This window comes from Styela clava, chromosome 6 (genome assembly GCF_964204865.1).
Source record: "Styela clava chromosome 6, kaStyClav1.hap1.2, whole genome shotgun sequence".
NCBI classification, from domain to species: domain Eukaryota; kingdom Metazoa; phylum Chordata; class Ascidiacea; order Stolidobranchia; family Styelidae; genus Styela; species Styela clava.
In genome coordinates, this window is record NC_135255.1 from 15,912,679 (window position 1) to 15,935,909 (window position 23,231).

General features: G+C 33.9%; 3 protein-coding genes and 1 long non-coding RNA gene across 5 annotated transcripts; 1 reads left to right on the plus strand and 3 right to left on the minus strand.

Annotated features, from left to right (window-relative positions):
- Nucleotides 1-468: 468 nt before the first annotated feature.
- LOC144424387 (uncharacterized) lies at nt 469-2,299 on the minus strand. The gene is made up of 2 exons (XR_013476679.1): nt 1,900-2,299; nt 469-1,614 (listed from the first exon to the last, which is right to left on the minus strand). It is a non-coding gene; the product is annotated as an uncharacterized LOC144424387 (long non-coding RNA).
- Nucleotides 2,300-4,768: 2,469 nt separating this feature from the next.
- On the plus strand, nt 4,769-11,075 carry LOC120330791 (uncharacterized protein KIAA0513-like). Its single transcript, XM_039397713.2, has one exon. The coding sequence runs from the start codon at nt 4,868-4,870 to the stop codon at nt 6,098-6,100; it is 1,233 nt and encodes a 410-aa protein (XP_039253647.2). The 5' UTR covers nt 4,769-4,867; the 3' UTR covers nt 6,101-11,075.
- Nucleotides 11,076-12,591: 1,516 nt separating this feature from the next.
- Nucleotides 12,592-21,783, minus strand: LOC120330864 (organic solute transporter subunit alpha-like). 2 transcript variants are annotated; one of them, XM_039397826.2, is made up of 8 exons: nt 21,643-21,783; nt 21,269-21,411; nt 20,587-20,672; nt 19,940-20,101; nt 18,820-18,931; nt 17,777-17,923; nt 16,474-16,579; nt 12,592-15,259 (listed from the first exon to the last, which is right to left on the minus strand). In XM_039397826.2, the coding sequence occupies exons 1-8, from the start codon at nt 21,695-21,697 to the stop codon at nt 15,000-15,002; spliced, it is 1,071 nt and encodes a 356-aa protein (XP_039253760.2). In that variant the 5' UTR covers nt 21,698-21,783; the 3' UTR covers nt 12,592-14,999. The 2 variants fall into 2 exon arrangements, with proteins under 2 accessions (XP_039253760.2, XP_039253762.2); XM_039397828.2 differs by having other exon boundaries at nt 15,026-15,188.
- Nucleotides 21,784-21,788: 5 nt separating this feature from the next.
- Nucleotides 21,789-23,210, minus strand: LOC120330865 (cytosolic iron-sulfur assembly component 2B-like). Its single transcript, XM_039397829.2, has one exon. It carries the CDS (start codon nt 23,169-23,171, stop codon nt 22,701-22,703), a length of 471 nt encoding a protein of 156 aa, XP_039253763.2. The 5' UTR covers nt 23,172-23,210; the 3' UTR covers nt 21,789-22,700.
- Between the last annotated feature and the right edge of the window lie 21 nt (nt 23,211-23,231).

Genomic DNA, 23,231 nt, shown 5'->3' on the forward strand with positions numbered 1-23,231 from the left:
TGACGTAACAATTGAATTAAACCAGCTGTTAGCGAGCGGATGAATATTAGTTATTTCTGCTCGACCTTGCGCTGAGTTGGGCAGGCTTTCCATAGCCCTGTTTAGTTATTATTAGTTAAGTTATGCTAAGAAGTTGTTGAAAAATGTATAAGTAAATTATTAAACACTTGTAGATCCTTACCACGGATATGGGCCGTGAGACGAAACCATGAAAACGCCCAGAAAATGAGTTTCGTAGCGCACATCTGGTAACTAAATAAATTCTTCAGTTTTGTGTGAAAACGAACATAATGAACGCATTACAGCTTGTTCCACAATCCTGGTGCGAAATTGAATATAAGAGGTTCCCGGAAATTCAATAACCATAAGTTTACAACGCATACATAAGAACTATACAATTCGAGAGCCCTACAGCACACTAACACAAATGTATTCCTGTAATGTTTTGCCTGACCAAAATCGGACTTCCTCAGTCAATCATAATTTATTAGGTAGATTACGAAAAATATGGCATACATGTAACCAACAACAAAAAATACTTTAATTGTGTGACAGGAGTCGGGAGTGACCTCGAAAGCAGCGACACCAACAACGCTGATTCACATTTGAGAATAAATTTTATGTAATAACCACAAGCAGTTTACAACAAGAACAGCATAAAAAGCTACATCCATTTCATAGAAGCTATCAAGTATCAAACGTATTTATTTTTAAGCAATGAAGTCACAAATTAACATCGTGAGCACGAAAACACAAATAAATCAGTTATTTCTCACTTAGAAATTTACCGCAAAAGTCAAGAAAATTAAATGAATGTACAATATGTACAAAACATAGTGAACAGAAATATTACAATTTACAATTAATCTTTTTTTAGTTTATGTGGTTATGTATTTGAACAAAGGCAATAATATTTCTAGAAACAGGACTACGACACTAACAAATGTCCGAAAAAAACAAACAAATGTATGATACTTATTAAATCAACTGTAATATCTAATTCACTTTCTTCTGAATTGTTTTCGAAATCCACTATCTCAAAAATCGACTTTTCCTCTATAGGTGTACTGTGATTTCTGCAGTCAATACAAAAACAAAAATCTGTGCAATTTAAGTTGATTTTGGCACACTTTCATAAATTATTTTGACTATTTTTCTTTGCAGTTTGCCAACTCAAGAACTGATTTGAGGGCCACATGCTTCTTCAGTGAATCATTGTTGGGTGGAGAGTATAATCCTTATGTTTGACAGTGTTAAATAGACGTGCCCTGGTATCATTTACATTCTTCATATCCTCTTCAAATTCCTCAGCTTTATTTATTAATACCTCGTTAACCTCAAAAGATCTTCATAGTCGAGGGAAAAAAATGAATTGAAAATCTCAATGAAGTCTCCAACATGAATTTGATGGGCAGTTCCAATTGCAGAAAAGTGCTAAAGTATTTCAATATGAATAGCCCATCTAAGCTGTTTGCAACTATTATGATTCTCATATACCTTTAAGCTTCAAGACTTCTTGTTTAATCCATTTTATAGCACTGATAGCAGCAGGGATCAGAGCCTGCGTTAGGTCGGATTGGTGGAACATTGCCGTTTTCTTTTGTAGTACAGTATCTAAAATAAGGAAGAAAATAATATTTGGAGCAGCATGATTTTAAAAATACCCCTAAATACTAACTAATACCTTGAATACATAATGCATTTTATCTGATGTGCTAAATGAGCGTATATATGCTCATTGCATGTTCTACAGTCCAGCAGTGTTTGCATACCATTACTAGACTATATCTACACTAAATTTTGATATATCACAGTCTGAAATGTCCTATGACAGTATGAGTATGGACTATAGACTATATTTTGAAACATCAACTGTTTGTCTACAACTTCATATCTCACCTCTCAATCATTTCCAATGCTACCTTTCTTTCCACTCCGGCATAACTTAACATTGCTTCCCAGGTTCTTGTCGACTCTATGAATTTAGATTTAGACCAACCGACATTAGTAAAATTGATTAATTTCTTCTCTTTCACACAACCGTGCATTACAGAAACAGCCATTCATTTCTATTTCCAAATATGCTGTGGCCTATATAGTAGTATAAGTCTGCTGAATAGTCAAGAAGAGTCATTAAATTAATCATAAACATTTCATTCAAGCCAGAAAATATCGTTGTTTGTGACATATTATTCTAGGTCTAGCCTTCCTTGGAGTTACCGCACCGTACCTATTTAACAACGTCTTATGAGCTAGTGCTCAACTAAAATTGCTATTTATGGCAAGGATATACAAGTGTTTAATATCTTACCTATACTTTCAACACCTCCTTAGAATAACTGGACTAATATTACCGGTAACTGAAAAAAACTATGGAAAGGCTACTCAACGCAAAAGCGAGCAGTTGAGTACATCTGATATTCATCCGACCACTGGGGATCCACCTACAGCTGACTAACTTGACTGTTACGTCGTGCACAAGTCTGCGTTCATTGGCCCATGATACCGGAAAAGCAAAGAAAATAGTACAGATGGTAACACATATTTATTGTAGTAAAAGCGTCTTTTCTGTAAAACGTGCAACTTTTGGAAGTGGGAACAAGGCAATATTTGTTACTAAATTTCTAAGGAACATTTTAAAATCATTTTCAGGTAGTTACCTGATGTGCGCTACGAAACTGAAAGATAAATGGCCTCGGCTCGCGGCCTATACTTGTGGTACTAAACTATACTAGACCCAAAAATTTCGAAGCAATCGGTCCAGTAATGAAAGAGAAAAGCGGTTTTTTAGATTTTCCACATTTCCAACAACAAGACCAACATAATATTGAAACGATCGTTATGTCCACTACGTGTCCAAAAAGAAAGCAGCGCGAACAGTTAGAGAAATAGGAAGAAAATCAAGATGCCCCATAAAAAAAAACTAAACACGTAGTAGGCAAGACAAGTCACACACACACAGTCAACTTCCAGGCAGGTTTAAAAAGTTCCACAGCGATAGCGGAGGCAATAAGCAAGAAATAAATGGTTAGCCGCAGGTTCGAAAAGAATCACGTTGATAACAGCACAACGTATCTTTTTTTTATTATTTTGGCTTACTATCGAATCCCCCCTGATCCCACGAATTCAAGAATTAACTTTAAAATAGGAAAAGTTATAGCATTTTAAATCAGCGAACGTGAATTTAATAAATGCATCATGGCCACGTTCGTCCAATGGTCCAACATTTGATACCCTGGAAAAAATATGACATATATATGCGATTCAACACTATAATTTATATTTATAAGGTTTGAGAAACTTTGTGAAAGTTTACATGTACTTGTAATTAATGCCTTTCAAGCGAAGCACGAGCCATGTTTTCTCTCTTGCTCGTTGTGCGAATTTTTTGTGTTGAGTGTTGTAATGTTTTTGTGGCAAAGAAGCAAAAATAAATGATTGATTAAGTATGGGAAAACCATGCCGGTCAGCATATCTTTACCGGTATTGATCGACAACGATTGTCGGCGTCTTCGAAGGCACTTTGGGCCGCAAGGGTTTTCCCATTTGTAGCGTCACGCCGTCATACTGCGAATGTTGACGTTTTGTCGACATTTTTTCGCTCTGTCGTTTTTTCATAATGCGCACCGGCTGCGATTTGTTGATGTTATTCCTAGCTACTATTGACTTTATGAGAGCAAAGGAGGCCGCCGGTGCCTGTACAGCTGTATGACGTCGGAAGGAGCGTGCAGGTTAGCGATGGATATAACGTTCCTATTTCTGTATTTAGGCTAAACGCTGAGAAAGAAAAGAAGAAATGTTGCTTCTTTGAATGATATTCAGCCCAGGAACCAGTACCGGTAGCCGATAACCTACTGCAGTACGGTACGGTATTCATATCGCAGTTCTTGTACATTCATACCACAAAACACTAGCTCCTGAGCTCTCGGGTTTGCAAGTACAGAAGTATAGTCAAGGTTAAATTACGTAGATATTTTAAGCGACAGTAGCCTACTGCAGTAAGATAGATAAATACTGAAATATGGACTATGATGAATATTAGGGTCTCATGTAGTTTCGTACCTAATCCACTTCTAGTGGGCGTAGCATAAAATTTTTTTGAAATATCAATCCTAAAACCCTCACCTGACTACTCCATCTAAAAATTATGTCACTACGACGTCACAGTGACATAATAGAGCCCTTCAAACTATACGAACTGTTGTCCAAGATGAGCATCCGAAATCGAATAACTATTTCTTCCTTTTTCTCGTCGTAAAAAATTATTGTGATACGCTCACTAGAAGTATGTTAGGTACGAAACTACACGAGACCCGAATATTATTGTTTTCTTGTTTTAACCCGTATTAAAAAAAATATAAATATGAGTCACATTGAGGAATTTACACTAAGACTCGAGATTAAATCACACATTTACAAAATTTACCTGGGAATCTACAATTTTAAGTTATTGCCGCTGCAAGCCAATAAAATTTCCATTCATTTCCCTATAATCTGAATTATCACTTCTGCACCTTGAGGTGGCAAATTATTTTTTTTTTCAAAATAATATTGACCAACTGGAATAGCAAGAAATATATCATTTTTTCAGAGAATTATATAGAGTTCTGTTATATATACCGGTACCACTGTGCCAATTCGAAGTTATGTACAGAAGGGTCATATCAATAATTACTGAATTAGGGTCTTGAATCTTGATAATTCCTGAGGTACCAGAATGTCCTTGATGCATTGGTATTGTCATGAATGATGTTTTAATTAAGCTTTGCAATTGTTTTTTAACTTATCTAGCTTGTTGGTCTATGCCAAGTTATTTTTGTTACTACAAAGAAATGACTGTTTGTGTCTGTATATATAAAATATAAAAATGTCCATGCAAATGGAAGTCGGACATGAGGCTGGTTACAATGATAGAGTGGGGAGTAACCTGCCAACAACATTGAGTTTGAATGGAAATAGTAATGCTTTGCAGTCTGGCATTGTTTCTGAAAGCAAATCATTTGAGAACGGAACTTTCACTCCATCTCCAGAAACCTCGGGTGCTTCTACTCCATTAAATGAAAGTTTAGTTGAAAATGGATTTTCATCGTGCGAGGAAGACGGCCCATACGAAGATGATGAAAAAATTGACAAATTTGTGAAAGAATACGTTGGCTGTTTGTTTGACCCTGATTGTGATATAAGTTATGAGAACAAAGCTAAATTTGGAGAATTAATGAAAGATGCTGGCGCTCGTATGAGCTTTGCAAAGTATGTTGATGCTTATCGAAATCAAGTGAAATGTGTTGATGAAAGCACTTTTTATAAACTGTTACATAGCTTTGCACTTGTGCTTTTTGAGTGTGGTGAGGCAGATGATTACCTGCCAGGAAAATCTCTAATGAACATGGCTTTTACATATTATTATATCCCTGACCAAAGACAAGTTTCAGCTGATGCATTGAGTTCTCAAGAAAGCGTTTCTTCATCTTCTACCACTAGTAGTGTTGATGGTCATGTTACAAAAAGATCAAAATCTGACAGTGATGGTTATGATGGCTCCAAAAAAAGAACTTTAATGCAAAGATTTCGTAAAGAAGTTGAAGCTTGCAAGCAGGTCTTTCACGATACACCTTCATTTCAAGAATTGAAGCAGGGTTTTTGGCGTCGTCCTAAGCATGAAGGTGCTGATACCAAGCGCTCTGAGCAAAAATTCTCACGATCTTTAAGTCATGGTTCTGCTACTTCCCATCCTGACATGTGCAGTCCTGCAGTTAAAAACTTTCTATATGAGCATTTAAAGAACCAAGTCATTTGGAAATCATTACGTTTTTGGAATGCTGCTTTTTTCTCTGCCGTTCATGCAGAACGAAAGCGGCGATGCATTCAGAAAGACTGGACAGCACTTTCCGCTGACGAACAGGACAGCACTAATGACGCTATCGTAAATATAACATTTGGGCAATTGGGAACATTTATAAATAATATGAAATGTCTCGGATTAGATAATAAAACATGCTACGAATTTCTACGAAAACAGAGCATTATTGGTGGCATTGAAGAAGGAGGTCAATATTATGAAATGTTGATTGAACAGATCGAGGATGACACCACATTTTAAAATATTTAAAACTCAAATTGGAAACCCATTGAGTGGTTGATTCAGATGCAGTAAAAAACTTGATTATAGCGGTACATGATTATTATTATTTCCATTCTATTTTATATTCATTGGGATATTATTTCTAAGTCATTTCACTTGTTCGCGCTTGGTCCAACTGTGAACCATATATTAACCCATAGTTGGATTCTATGTATCTAGCGAGACTGGCATGAAGCCTTTTTTTTCAGTTTCATTCATTCTAATTCAATGGTGTGGTGGATTTTATTTACTGGTGAAATTGCTGACATGGTGATTGTATACAATTTTGTTACCTGTTATTTCATGTGCATTATAATAATAAAAACATTCATACCGCACATTGTTTCACACACTGTATAAAAATCAATAGTGTGACATCATGCATGCCGGTTATGTTCATAAAGTGTGTACATATAACAAATAAAATCTGTCTAACCATATATGTACAGCGACCATATTTATATTTGTTCTCAATCATACCTGTTGCAAATATTCAAAACACCAGGAAATTATGCGAAACAAAAATTTACCAGGAAGTTTTATTTTTCATATTTCAAATTTGACTTAGCGTACCTATGCGTTGACTAAAATTCCATCATTAAAACGTAGAATGACTGATAAAATTTGCATCATAAGTCAAGCTTACTAGAAGGCTCATTTGATTATCCAATAAAACTCTCACCACTGCCGATAATGATAAAATACTTTATATACTTTTGTTCAATAAGTCATTACAAACTTTTTTTTCAAGTTATTTCAGTTATATTTATTTTTTTTGCCATATACCCATAAACTTGAAGCAAAAAAAAATAATTGAATAAGAGGATTTTTTGTCCAAATTAGTTGAAATATTCATAACTGAGATAAATAGTGAAAAATTTGAAATATTCGTGCTATATTTTGGTTATATTTTATATAGACAGTTAGTACAAATAAGGCATCCTCTTCATGTTTAAAATATAACATATAACCAAATTATAAAATCTGATATTGTTTTATTTTTTTATTCATGGAGGTACAAATGTAAAAACACAATGTAAATAGTACTAAATATTGTTCTTTATTCTATTTGTTGAATTTTACTTTTGCGGGGTATTGGCAATATGTAATTCAGGCTTTAATTATTATATTGTATCTAATATTTATCACTGTCTTCTTGAGTGTCTTCGGGTTATGGCCACCATTCATTAAGCTCATAACTAAAACCTTTATTTGATTATACTGCAGTTGTATGATGATGGAAAGTAATATTGAGCTGGAACTTCATGTATATGATCTATATTCTTGTTTTGAAGTAATGAATAATGTATGAAATTCTGCTTAAACTTAGACCTGAATTTAAAGATCGTCTTAAAGATATAAGCATTTTCTCTTTTTTCCATGTTTATTTGCCACAACATGGTTATGAGCTCAACTAAAAGTTAATAATATTGATAATGAGCTGCAAATGACTGCATTCATTTCATATTCATTTAAGGCATGGTTTCTATCAGTCACGTGTAATTGGAAACTAGATATTGGCGTGTTAATGACTTTGTCACATATAATATAATTTGCAGTTATTTTCTTGGTTTCTAAAATGAGATTTCAATGTATTGGCATTTTCTATTTCAATATTTTTCATTTGTCTGATTTTTTAAAATTGTTTTAAATATTAACTGTTGTTTGGTTCCATATAACAAAACGGTTACTCTCAAATCGATATTATTATAGCCACTAAAAATATTGTTGAATTAGACATAATGGGAAGGTATAAAAAACTTATTCATCAATTATTATAAAAAGCCAGATAATCTTTCTTAGGTGTTTCTAACATAAATTATATGGTTGATTTTAAATTTCTTTTAAATAAGTTATATTACCGTAACTATGTTGTTTAAAGTTTTGTATGTAATACATAAAGAGATAGATATGTGGAACATCTCATAGGTGACAGCAGCGCAGTTGTTTCTATGGAAATATGAATTGGAAATGCAAATTTAGTGATTTTTGCGCTTATGTAATTCTCTAGGGAATTTTTATTCCAGCTACTTATCGCTTCTATAATATAATTTGTGTTAATAAAATCACATAAAACATCTGGTGCTTTTAAACCTTTGGAGAATTGACCCTATATTGATCACAAGAAATTTTGTTTTGCATCTGTATCTGGATTCATTGATGGAAACAAATTAAATGTGCAATAAGTGATAAATTTGAGTTGCAGGTGAAGAGCTTAGCAAATATTATCCGCTGTTAAATTGATCGAAAGCTGCTTGTTTCAAATTGTTCAAAAACCGATTTCATTCACTGTTGGTTTGACAACACATCTTTTGGCTTGTGCTCTCTATTAGCAATGCACTTCTTTCATAACACATATATGAATGGCTCGAGGTACAAGCCCATGTTTCAATTTGTGGCCTAGTGGCTTCAATGTCAGGCCTTTTCTTAGTTTTACATTATTGTGTGCACAACTTTGCCTTGGATGTAATAAATTAGGTGAACAACAAGAAAGATTCTTCACTTGTGCTCGTTATGAAGTGTTAATATTTCAAGAGCCTTGTTCAGGGTGAACAATGTCTTGTGATAAAAAAAAAACTGTGTGCACTGAATTGACATCTTTTTTATATATATACATTTGTTATGTTAACTGCCCTTAAAAAGTTTCTGCACATTATTCGTTTTTTTGCTTGTGGTATTTGAACCTTTTTGTGACATGTATTTGTTTTATTTTCGTAGTTGGCTATTGTTTGCATTGGTTGATTTGTTATTCATGCATGTATGCAGTCAATAGCTTGAATAAACAAGTACTAAAATGCAACAACATTGCATTATTGTCAATGTGTGATTTTGATTGATGATTCAACATGTTTGCCAGTGTTGTTTAATTTGCGAAGAGCAGGTGCGTTAAGGGTTTTTCATAACTAGATATGCTTTGAGCAATATATTGTGCCACAGTTAGCAAAAACATTCAAATTGTAAAATATCATATCCTTATAAATAGATGTTTGCTTTATAAGTTTTGGATACCAATATTATGGTGAAATTGTTCAAAATTAGCAAAAATTTCATTAATGCAATTTTTTTGTGATCTTTCTATCACATTAGCATTTTTCAGAGCTCAAAAATAAGCGCGAATTCCTCATTCACATTACGGGGAAAATAAAATAATATCTGATACAGAGTTGACACTACTGGGCCAATCCTTTTAATATTTTTACTACATAGATGGAAGAAGAGTATTAATTTAAATTTTTAAAATCTTTTAGAAACCTATATTTCACCCCAGATTTTGCTGGTTTATTTCATTTACTTCTTGAAAACACTTCCTTTTTGACATTTGACTTTTATGTTCATATACCTGTGCATAGGTCTCTTGTTTAATATTAAATCTACTGATATTACTGAGCGACTTCAGATATCGTTGTGTAAATGTTTTAATTATTAACTACTGGTAAATAGTACAAGCTATTCATAATTTTCTGTCAAGATTGTTGACACTTCTAAATATTTGTTGACTCATTAATATTGATGAGAAAATTCAGTGTCACCTGAGTGCAAAGTTGTGATTCTTTGTTTTGACGGATATACGGATTATATTTGAACTGACATGCAGTGTTAATATTGGCATGATATTCTCCTAATCTTATTAGGTTGTAAACAAATTCTAAGAGTTGCTATAAATTGTTTATTTAATGTTGGTGCCATACTGATAATAAATGAAGCACAACCGGTGTTAGCAAAACGATGTAATTTGCCGACTTTTCGAATTACTGTACAGAAATGCTTCATCAGGGCATGATATGGAAAGGACACAAGTGGATATATATAGAGCAAGAAAAAAGGAAAAATATGAAAAAAAAAATTATCAGATATTATCTTATCATCATCCTTTTAGATTGGAGTTGACGCCATGATAATTTTTTTTTTCATATTTTTTCTTTTCGAAATTCGAAACGTCGGCAAATTACATCGTTTTGCTAACACCGGTTGTGCTTCATTTATTATCAACATGAGTTTACCTGGTGGCAATCACGCACTAGTTGGTGCCATACATTTGTTAAAGTTGTAAAGTTTATCTTGTTGGCAGTGTTCATTCTCCTGATTTAAATGTTGTTTGGGCCAAGACATGGTGTATTTAGATTTGTTTGAACTATTTTCACATACACTACATATAATTAAAAAATAATTGCTAGCATATTCAATTATGATATATGGATTATCGTTAAAATTTTGTTGGAATATGTTTAGCTCAAGAGTTTCAAGCATTTCACTACGGACCTTTAATACAGTAGCAAACCAACCCTTGTGAAATCAATATCCCTCATTAAAGCACTTGCATCTGCCCAAAATAGTCAATGGATTTGGATCATAAATGGATTTTAAAAGGAGATACAAGGATTTTGATCAATGAGATAATTTTCAATCAAGCTGCTAGGGAACGAAAGTGAAATGCGATGAAATTCTTTAAAAATTATCTCTAATTCCGACCTATTTCTGGCCCTATTGGAGTGATAAATTTACTGAATGACTTTTTAGTACCAGTACACTCCACACAGCAGTTACAATCTGAGGGGGCAATTTAATATCAAATTTGTATGACATGGGGAAATTACCGGTACTATAATAATTATAATAACTAATAAGCCGGCATTCAAATTAAGTTTATTTTTGGAGTAGGTACTCCGAAATTTGTGACAACGAACGTGTTTAAAAATATATCTCGACCGTGCGTGTCACAAATATGCCGCGATGGAAGCATGGCCAAAATTCATGTGTTTTATCACGTAAAATTGCAGACTGTAGATGCAGGAGCAAGAATTGAAACTTGTTACTGCCAAAATGTTTGCACCTGCCACAGATTTATTATTATCAATAATATTCCTGGAGCGCGAAATCTAACACGTCGCCGCTAACAAAATGCCATTGTATTTTTTTGAATAAAACAGATATGAAATAAAAATGATATCTACCAGTTTAAACGTAATTCATTTAGATATCGACATTGATAAAAGTTTCTTTATTTGTTGCCAGGATGGAATATGCTTAATAGTTTGTTTACCTCTCGATGATAAGTACGTCTCATATTTATTATTAAATTACACAAGCGTGATTATTAGGATACTCTTACATATTTAACGCATTCCTACATAGCTTATTTTTCCCGAGAACTCTTGACATATTATTCTTAAAAGGAATATGATATCATGTCTGAAATGACAAATAGTACCGGTATCGATTGCTGCATTGCGGCATGCTCAAAACTTGCATTTGTAATAAATTGTCTTGTCTGCATTCGCTTTATTTTATCGACAAGTCGTTCATGCTTGACATTTTGTAAAATTATTTTAAAATTTGAGATGTATATTTATACTGTATTCGGAAATTTTCGTTTATATTGGGATCCAGGCGGTTAATTCTGAATAAAATTAAACTTTGATTATAATATTACAATGTCGATAACGTAAATAAGATCAGTTCTAAATTTCGTATAAAATATTCAGCTTTTCGTTTATGAACTTAGCTAGAAATATTGATGGTATTATGCTTCATGAATATAACATTGCAATATATAACGCTCGAGCATACACAGGTCAAGTTTCATGTCCTATTGATTTTCGCATTTTAATTAAAAATCCCGCCTGAATTAAAACGTATTCTACTCCTCTCTCTCTGATTGAAACATATGAAACAGAATATTGATTTGTTAAACCAAAAGCTCTTAATTACGTCCCGAATATCAGCATAAATGCCAGAGTATTTGTCGGGAAATGTGGCAACAGAAGTTAGTTGATTGGTGACTGATTTGACATTCTTCTGCAAATATCCTAAGAATTCGAAATGGGTCGGCCATTCATTCGTTTATCTGCAAGAACGACCGATTTAAAACTAGTTTTAATCACGGAACAATGTAAATTTAGCTATTTTCTGAACATGCCACTTGTCACGTCCATCGGAAGGATATCCAAACGCTGATGATCTCCGGTACCGTAAAATTATTGCATAAACAAACCAAATGTACCCCATTTCATGTTGAAATTACCAAAACAAATTTAATTTCTCCCGAAATTCAAACAAAGACTTTTGTAGGAATCAAATTACTCCACGTTTAAGAACATAAAAAGTTTCGTCCAGGCATTTTCAAATTGAAATTTATTTTATCACGATATTTAAACACTGATTTAAAATATTAAATATCCAATATATTCGCTATAAAATGAGCAAAGTTTGGGTCATCAATTTGTTACGGTAATATCATTTATCCCGGGGGAGAGGAGAGGCGATAAGACGTCTTAACTAATCACATTGCGTACACCGACCTCTCGTTACGTCAGCAATAGCTGGACAAAACCCCGATTCTGATTCATACTAGATCGAATCCCATGGTCACCTACCTGTCTGGCTGAAATGCAACATCGTTTCCGTAAACTACAGGCTCACCTTACTTAACCTCTCCTATTAATATCATCAATCTTCCAAATTAATTACAGTTGTAATGTGCAGGATGACAATTTATTGGAATTAAAATGAACTAGCAGCACAGGGAGGCAATAAATCATAAAACACACAAGTCAGGTATGGGTCACTGCAAGAGAGTGGTCAATGGTGTGACATTGGCCCATGCTCAGCAGCAACCAGTGAGACTATATTTAAATTATCACTTTCCCGCCTTCGGTGACAAACTATCATGAAAGAGAATTGAATTATTTCAATTGGCCGAATTGTTCAGTCTTCACATGATCGACTGAACCACGAGCATAATTCTACTGCTATACTACTCAATAAACCGAATAACTTGGATTTCTCTGTCTAACCAATATATTCTATGACTTCTGAATAATCAATTCATTAAAATTAGAATTGAAAAAAATCTGTATTTTTAGAAATACGACTACGACCAAATAAAATGATTTTATTTTAATGTTGAGAGTGTGAGAATTTATTTTTCGCCGGAAATACATAATACATCGATAATATTAAAAATGAGAAAATCAGAAGTTTTCGGTAGATGACTCTGGGTGGTAACGATACGACCATTCCGAGTCAGAATGTGGGGCAAAAATAGAGTCAGATATGGACTCGAATAGCCTAGTACCTCGGGCAATGAACATACATTGCATAATGCTGCCCGTAAACAAATAGAATTAAAATAAAATCATTTTCTAATAAATTGCATACAATTGCTACTATGTGAGAATGATAACTGCATTGCACGGTGAAATAGAATTAATGATTAGTACATATATAGCACAGTGAATATATGTAAAAATGACGGCGGCACTTTTTTGCTAAATACAAAATTAAGAGCACTGTTAATTAAAACTGAAATGTGAGGCACTCAGGAATAATAGGAGAAAACACTGCTTAAAGGCAATAACACATGCTAGAATGGTAATAGCAGACACACAAAAAGCACTATATAAATTTTATGTACAGCAAGGCACAAAGGAAATAGGAATATCGCTAAAAATAAGCTCTTAGTAACAATTGTGAGAATCATTAGACAGAAATATATCCTATTTTTCAATTAAAATAATTGCTAAACATAATAATTATAAAAGCATGATTCAGTATTAATAGCATATTGTTCAGATTATGGTATCAAAGTATCAATACAGAACAGATAATAATATGTACACGAATGAATAAAAAATAGACTGAAATTGGAACACCAAATTTGCAATTCTTGCGAAAGGTAGTATATATGTCCTGTGTGCAGAAGTGAAAATGAAGTTTTACATTTGCTTCGAATTAAATTATCTGATAATAGACTGTACTATTTGCATTATAACGCACTGCATAATCGTAGGTTATGGCACGATTTCTCTGACAAAATCAGACCGTAATCAGGACAGATCTCATGAATCGTTGGGAATGACATTTCCAATGGCAAACAATAGAAGCAACTCAGAGCAATTTGTTGAATAATTCATTAGGATGACGCTGTGAAGATCAGATGGCTGACATTCTCATTTGAAATCATATTCCAGGCTTGATTGACTGCCAAAGGAGAATATGATGTTGTTTATCATCAAAAATTCAGACAGCATAAAAGGGATGTATTCTGTCAATTGTGGCATGGCAACAGGATTTTCATATTAAAAATTGCATAAAATTGATTAATTGAAATTAACACTTAGCATTTACACTAGAAAAAAGAAAAAATTTCTGTGAAGAAACTCCGAAACCTGATTTTTACAAATGAAATCCTACATTGGTGATCACAATTGAAAGGATGTTATATGCATAAATGCAATCCAAATTTAGGACACCCTACAAAAAACATTTCCTGAAATGAGATTATACTTCAAAACTTATTTCCTATTGCAGTGTACGACTCTTTGCAAGTTGTTGTATTAGGTCAATTGGAACGAAGCAACATCTCTGAAACTTCGGAATGCAGGTTCAATACATAACTAGAAAATGAGAGGCGTTGATATCCCTATGATTAAGCGAAAAACAAATGCTGACACAAAAATTTTCATATCGGAAACAGGTTGTCTTAATGATGGAGGATGTACGCCTTAATGTACTTTGAGTAACACTAAAATCCCACATTGTATCACTCACAACCAGAATATGAAAGGGAATTGACATATGATTAATCCAAAAATAAATGTCATGGCAGCAGCAAAAAATCTCAAAGCAGAAAACACTAATATAAAAAATATAGTCACTTTAATGTACCATGTGTCAAGGTGTGCGAGTACACTTCCATATTATGAGCTTTCCAAATTTCTTGATCTATAGCAGTGGTCTCAAGACTTCATGTACCAGTGGGTCACACATTGAAAGTGAGGTAGTTCAAGGGCCACCAAAAAAAATTTTGTGGGCCGTATTTAGCCCACGGACCACAGTTTGTCAACCGGTTAACTGTACAAACCATCACAAATATGAATCAAATGCTCTGTATCTTTAGCTGATTCGTTTCCCTGGGTTGTACTTGTACATTATAATTTCCATTACATACAGGGGGATCCAATAGAGGATCCGTCTCTCCATCTGATGTAGAATCATATGATGCATGATTTGTAGTAAGTAGGCTCGTGCTTCGTTGACTTGGAATTTCAAATTCTTCTCCCAGTGGCTGGCGATGAAAATAACATGAGATGACGTAAAGAATCAGCATTTCGGGTACAACAGCGAAATGATGAAGAACTAGTGAAAAAAACAAATGTATAAATATATTAACACGAGAATATCGGTCAGAGACCGAAGACTTATCCATCGAAAGTTAGGGGATCCCCCAAAACAGCGCTCTTATTCCATAGTGACACCTTGTGTCCCATCACTAATTAATTAATAACTCGCTAATTATACGACATAATTCGCCCCAAGTCAATAGGCTTCTGGTCTGAGATATGATGAATGCACATGCAAAATCTGGAGCAGATTCGATCTCGCTTTCGTGAGATATCGCGTGCATCTAACAGACAGACAAATACCTATCAACATATTTACCGATTAAAATCAAGAATGGTTCCAATACATTCAGACACTGTTCGCTGACATTCAGTGGTTTTGATGGTGTACTACGTGCTTAGCTAAGCACAGACTTTTTAAAAACACGCAGGGACAAGCGTTCCCATATTTCCTAATAGTGTTGTTGCAAATTGAAATAAAACAGCAAATTTTTGATATAAGGGTAGCCTTCCTGGGCTTCAATCTACTAGGTACTAAGACTAAAAATTGGAAATTGATTGCTTTATTAATTACAGAACAAAAAGTGAAACAATTACCCAACTACAATAATTTCGCGAAACGATACATATGTACACCTGTGTCTGATTGTCAAATACTTGAGTAAAATAAAAAGGCCCAGTCATAGAATATGAAAAAAAGCTTTCTGGGAGACATTACCATCTCTAACTACAGAAAATTTGAGAGCAATTAATTCAATAGTTAATGAGAAAAGACAGTTTTCGTTACAACATGAACAACAACACTATGCCCTATTATAGCAGAGAGGAAAATATACAAAGGCAACAACAGTCAGCCAGTAGTTTATTTTATCAAATGCCGAAAGTACACATTGAACAAACATAATTTTAAAAGATAAAGAACATGGATTTCAGTGTGAAGGGAGACATGATAAACCAGTCACCTAGAAGACAATCTCCTCTCATATTACAGAAATTGATGGTCCGGTAATTAAGCCATTTTTTGCATTAAGAATGAAAAAATGATGCATATGAAAAAAAAAACTAATGCCCCAATACATATTTTCATAGAAAATTTCACAAAATTCAAATGAAAATAGGGTTTATTACTATTTTTTAACTTTTTTTCTGAAAGTTGTACATGTGACAAGCCCATAAACTTGTGTAAAGTAGTGACGTTATAAGCAAAAGTGCAAAACCTATTATAATTACCTGCAGCTCTATCAGCAGCATTGAGTATTCCTTTACATTGAATTAAACCAAATTTTGTTAAAATATTGAAAGCAAATTCTTGGAATCCAGATATAACCATCAATGCCTGAAAAATAAGAACAAAGCATGTAGCTTCAAGCGAATTTCTTGGAATCATTATTTATGTTAATTAATACCATGACAATAATAATTTGGTTCAAATGTCGGCTAAATTACTTCTGCAATGCTTCAAACTTGAATACACTTTTTCTTATATACGATATCACCATGCATAAGATAGATATAGTAAGGTTAGGTCTTATTTATTATTATTTGACTAGGTCTTATTTTTAGGGGAGGGCGTTATATTTAATTCATTTTTAAAATTCAGGCGAGGTATTATTTCCAGGGTAGGTTTTATTTTCGGGGAAACACGGTACTTATGGCTATACTGTTGGTGGTGATTGCAATAATGTAGTTTCTCAAGTCAAAATCATGTGAGGACATTATTTATCGATTTTAATTGGTAAGTATGTTGTTAGGTATTTGTCTGTCTGTCTGTATGTATGTTTGCTAGATGCACACGATATCTCACGAAAGCGAGTTTGAATCTGCTCCAGATTTTGCATGTACATTCATCATATCTCAGACCAGAAGCTTATTGATTTTGAGCGAATTATGCCGCATAATTAAAGAGTTATTAATTAATTAGTGATGGGACACAAGGTACCACTACGGAGTAGGAGCGCTGTTTGGAGGATCCCCCAACTTTCGATCGATAAGTCTTCGGTCTTTGACCAATATTCTCGTTTTGTTCTTGCGAGAGAATGACTAATTCGCATACCATTACTCAGTGCTGAAGTAGTCTGTTTAGATTTTCCTGACCATCCAATCCTACATATCTGGACCGGCCAACAATAATCGGACAGAAGGTCGCCATAACGATTAAGCCATCTCACCACTATTAACATGAAATAATTTGAGCAAAAAACCTTCCTAATCTGTTATAATGTGACTTTTGGCGCTCCAGAAGTGCGTGTACCAATATGGGGGTAACTAAATTTGTTTGCCTATTTCACATCAGGTGGTGTAAACGGACTGAAGCTTATGAGCAGGGGGGATATTCACTTGACTAACACAGACAGTCCCCGAACATCGAAAAAGAACTAGAATAGGAAAAATCAGAATAAAATTGTGCCCTAACCCTAACATGGTACACATACTACGGGAGTACCTCACTTTTTATACAACGCTTAACTGCTTCTTTTGTTCTGCACAAGGCCCGGTACAATCATCAACTTGTATCACATCGTCAACAACCAACCTGGACAGTGAGAAACTTCCCATTGATATGATGAGGATCCAATTCCTTTCTTGCAGTCCAATATAACGAGGTGATCGCATACATGGCTATCAGAATGCTGACTTTTTCCACGATCACAAAATACAACGATGGACTGGTTAATGACAACTGTAAAAAAAAGAAAAAAGATTGTATATCTTAATATTTAATATTAGAATGTGAATTGAGTTCTTGATGTTAACAAAAGGCAATGTCATATGTATAATTCTGCCTTCAAAATCATAGTTTTATCAGAAATTGTAGAATTAGTTTATCAAGTACCGGTACTATCATGCTCATGTTGCATCTGAATATCCAGCCAAATAGGAATCAATTCTCTATTTTTTTAATGTGAGATGTGGGGTACACCCATAGTGTGTACCCGCTTAGGGTTCGGCCATAATTTTACTCAGATTTTCCTTATTTTAGTTCTATTACAAGTTCGGGGACTGACTGTGTTAGCCAAGTGAATATACCCCCTGCCCATAGATTTCCGTCTCTTTACACAACTTGATGTAGAGCAGGCGAACAAAATTAGTTACCTCCATATTGATACACATACTTCTGGAGCACCAGTTGTAGAATGTAAATATTTGTGATACATACAAATGCTGTGAACTAGGCCTAAACAATAAACATGACAGGGATTTTTCGGAAAGCTTCCCAATCTCTAGTCCAAGGGCACCTCTTTTAGTTGGGCGTTTATATGGTGCTGAAACAACCCTTTCTGTTCACTTATTATAAACTTAAATAGGCCCTGCCAGGCCGAGAACAACAGTCAAAGTACACAGAAATTGAACATGAAACTGAACAGCTCTTCAGTGAGAGCCTATCAAAAGCAATATACAACTGTGGTGTAACAGCCTAGATGGGTATTAGGTGGTCGATGCCTTATTCTCCCAATTTTTCTATTTTTCAATAAACGAAGCTACGCAGCCTCTTTGGAACACCCTGGTACAGTCATAGATACTCAGATAGCTTTTTTTAATAAACTCTGTACCATGATTGGTAGAGGTGTTACTTACATCACTATCCAAATAGAGTCCGTTTGTCCACAGAAAAGCAGATATGAAGTCAAATATTGGATGCAGTATAGCACTTTGATAAACTCCTATTTTGATGAACATGACAAATTTCCTGGAATAACACATATAACATAAAACAGGGGTCTCCAACTCAAAATATATCACGAGCCACTTTCTGAAATTTATTGACGCCGCGGACCACAAACCAAGAAATTAGGTACAAAATGATATATAAACATTAACAATGGAAATCGGAATATATTTGTTGAAATTACACTTGAGTCTTACACCAAACGAGACATGAAACATATGCAGAATTAATGATTAATAACTGCACACTTTAATGATCTGATCGAAACTTGTTTATTTCGTCAAAATAAAAACGAAATGAAATGATTGAGTTTACAATTTGATTATTACAATATAATAAAATATGAACAAGATAAAACTCATAGTTGACATGGTACTATTTTAGTTTTTTCTTGAAAAATCTCAACCCCGAGGCGGGCCGCAAAACATTGCTTTGCGAGTTTCATGCGGACTGCGGGCCGTGTATTGGAGACCCCTGACATAGAATGAATGAATTTCCATTTCCTGATGTCATAGATAATGAGTCATACTGTTGATTCAGAATCCCATAAATTATACAAGAGTGCATGATTCCAACACTAATCAAATATTTGAACAGTAAGACTCAAATTGAACTAGTTGGACGAGTTTGGGATTACAAGACAGAGTATTCGTTAGCACAGCGATTCTCAAACTTTTTTAGCCCCGGAACACTTACTCTTTTTATCTCCCCTTTTTATCTGCCTGTTTAGATAGCAAGGCGTGTCAACCTGTTTGTCGCCAGCTGCGAGACAAATTTGTGACCCAGAGTCGCAGAGGTACATGGCTGAGATCGCCATGGCGACCAATTAGGTCACAAATGTGATCCCTGTTCCACAGAACCCTCCATAGAAGCTCACGGAACACAGTTTGAGAAACGCTGTGTTAATATATGGTCGATATTCACTAAAGTAGAATATCAACACGAAAACTGCCTCAAATATTAACAAGACAATATAGTGTTGAAGTACCCATAATTCAAGCTGGCAAAATTGGTACAAAAATGACATACTTATTGAAATAAACCTTCGGACAGCAGTAAGAGCACATGCAAGCAAATGGAGTGACAGAGATTCGGGCTTGAAGTCCTCCAAGATGTCCAACTGCATAGTCTGCACCCCCGAGGTAATGAAGCATCAAACTCATAAGTTCTTTTAATGTGAAAGAAAAATATCTGAAAAAAATTACAAATACCTTGAATTTCCATTTCAAAAATAAACATTTTTGTAACCTTAATATATTATTTTATGTCTCTCTAGTTCCTATTCCTATTCCTTCTCCAATAACAACATTCCTGCAATCAACAATTGTGTAAAAATTCATTGGGAATAGAAGTTTTAACAATGTTGGCAATAAAAGTAAATTATTCTTTCAAAAAACACTTTCTCAGAATTAGAATAATATATGTCAGCTTTGATAAAGATATGATAAAATATTTTGATAAAAGACCAAGCACAAAATTGATATCTTCGATTATCAAAGGACAAGATTATAATAAAATTTCGCTTGATCAAAGCATATATAACATTATTATCACTGATATTAGAACTCTAGTAATGCAATACTACTGCTGTTGCTACATTTCTCCCTCTTTTAATAAATAATGGAAAAAAAATTATGAAAAGTTTGTTCCTGTTACGATCAAAAATTAGAACTTACACAATGAAGGCAAGTTCTGCTAAAGTACTTGATCTCGGTGAAATGATTGCGAGGAATGAGCTGGTTGAATATGCTACATAGGAAAGCTGAAAAAACAATTGGACTTGATTTGAATTTTTAGCGAAGCATCAGTTACACATTGAACCTGAAATATTCCAGTTGTCCCAACACCTTCCACATATATATGGCTGCACCAGTAATTATTGTTTGATTTATCTATTACTATTGACTTAAATCACTGGTGTCGCTGCTCATTAACCAGTAATGGTGTCACATGCCTCCATTTACCCCGAAGTACCATATTACTTCCTTTTTGTATTGTTCATTCATAAAGTGTAGTTACATACTATATTGTTACATATTAGTATGGTGGAAAAATAAATTACTGATTCTAGCCAGTGGAACCATATAAAAAAAAAGATTCTATCCAGGCAATGGCATGTTTTTCCATGAATTTGGTTTTGAATTGTATAGCTGAGCGGTGTTAGGTCAAAGTTTATCTAAGAATTATAATCTCAATTTATGTCGCTAACCAAAAATTATTCTTTAAGCAAAATATCCTTTATGTGTATATTAGGTCACAGCTAATGATGCACAAATTTAATACAGACAAACATACATAATACCGGTAAATCATATATTATTTTGACATATAACAAGCAATCTATGGCGTGAAGTGTACCTGTATAATAAGAATACTTTGCAGTCTTGATGAGGTTGATGATTCACGTTTAAAATGAAAACAATCGTTTAGGAATATGAAAATGAGAAGCAATGTCGTCAATCCTTCAAAACAAACTGCAACTGCTTCGGCTGTCGATATGTCTGAAATAAAGAAATAAATTTTTTAACATACATGCAATTTAATTTAAATTCCTGCTTTTCTGAAATTATCGAATATAGTAGAATAGTATAAGACAGATGTTTTTATACCCATCTTCAACTAAATATTCACATTTGAATATCAATATTTCATCTTAGGAGACAAAGTAACTAAAATTCGTCACATTATGAATGGTAAAAAAATCAGAACACAAATAAAAAAGCACTACTTACGAGCGAAGAATGTTGTGATATTAGGACTAACATTATTTGAACAATTGTTTGACATTTTTTGTGAAAGGAGTTGGTTATATTCATTATGTCCTGCTAATAATTCTCAATGTTTCAGCTATGTTATGAGCATATTGTATAGTTCCAAATCTAGGCAAAAAAATATACAGATAATATTAGCTTGAAGTACTAACGAACTATTTAAGTTCCTCATTAAGGTAAAAATTAATAAGTATTGAATAAATTACTCGTTTACATTTAAACCAGCAATCATCATCATCATATGAGCACTTTTATGTGAAAGTATTTTGTAAATTTTAATATGCTATGAGTAACCTAGCAGTTATTATAACTGGCATGGCATTGTGACTACAATTATAGATCTACTATTGTTGAAATCTATCTACCAAAAGCTTGAAAAGCAATTGCATAAACTTGACTCAAAAAAATCCGCAACATGGCGACGGCATTGCATTTGTGAGAATAATATCAGAGATATAAATCATGGTATAAACACGTTCGGCAGGATAATGAAGAAGTGTTCTTATGGACAACCATAAACAAGACCATGAGACTACATAAAGCTTTTATGACCGTTTCACTGCTGGAAAATATACAAGTAACATAAATATCCACTACATCAGTCGCTTAATTTTTCCTGTCTGCTGAATTAATAAAACATGTAAAATGAAGCATGGTGGTAAATTGGCAGTCATGCTTTGATACCTATTCAGTTTCACACATTTTGATCTAAAATTCTACAATCATATTTAGTCACAGGATTAACTGTCAAAACTGTTCAATTAAAAAAAAAAAAAATTATTCTGCAAAGTTGTTTTTCACGTGTTTACATGAATATGCCTCTGCCCGTTCCAACGGTCTGGAAAAGAGGTGTTGTTATCCGCCATGCATCGAACCAAAAAAATACTAAAGTGCTCCACACCACACATACACCGCACAATCGAAAACATGGAACAACTTCTTCCCCATTCCAACACGCATGAAATATGTATATACATATTGAAAGAAATGTCAGACAATTCTGTTAAACAACTATTTTGTTAGTTTTTCACGGTCAAACATTGATTAACAACACCCAATAAATGATTGTTTTCAAGAGCTGCCGCTACTCTTTCTTTGTCTGCTAGTTGTTTATTAACTGCAGTCTCTGATTGATGTGTTCCTTTCGCAATTTTTATTTCAACTTTGAACCTTGAAGGTAAAGCTCTTAGAAGTTGTACTCTGATTGCTAGTCCAATTAATGTAGCCATGCTGCAATGAGGTATTGTTGGAGTAAATGAAACAATGACGGAACTAGCTTTATCATCAACAAAAATGTCTTTTTCATTCACAACTCTCAAGTCTTCCAAAGTAAGTGGATGCTCTGGATCATTGATATCACGAATCAAATCAAAAATTTCTCTGGCATCGATTTCATCATGAATGTCGTCATCTTGGTTTTCTTCCCGATATCTCGGAGTCTGAGATTCATGAACTAGTGGATTAGCGTTGTCTTTAGATGAGAAGTTCATGCTTTTTACTGTTATAACTGTATAACATAGAGAAAACAAATTTTGAATGTCATTAACGGA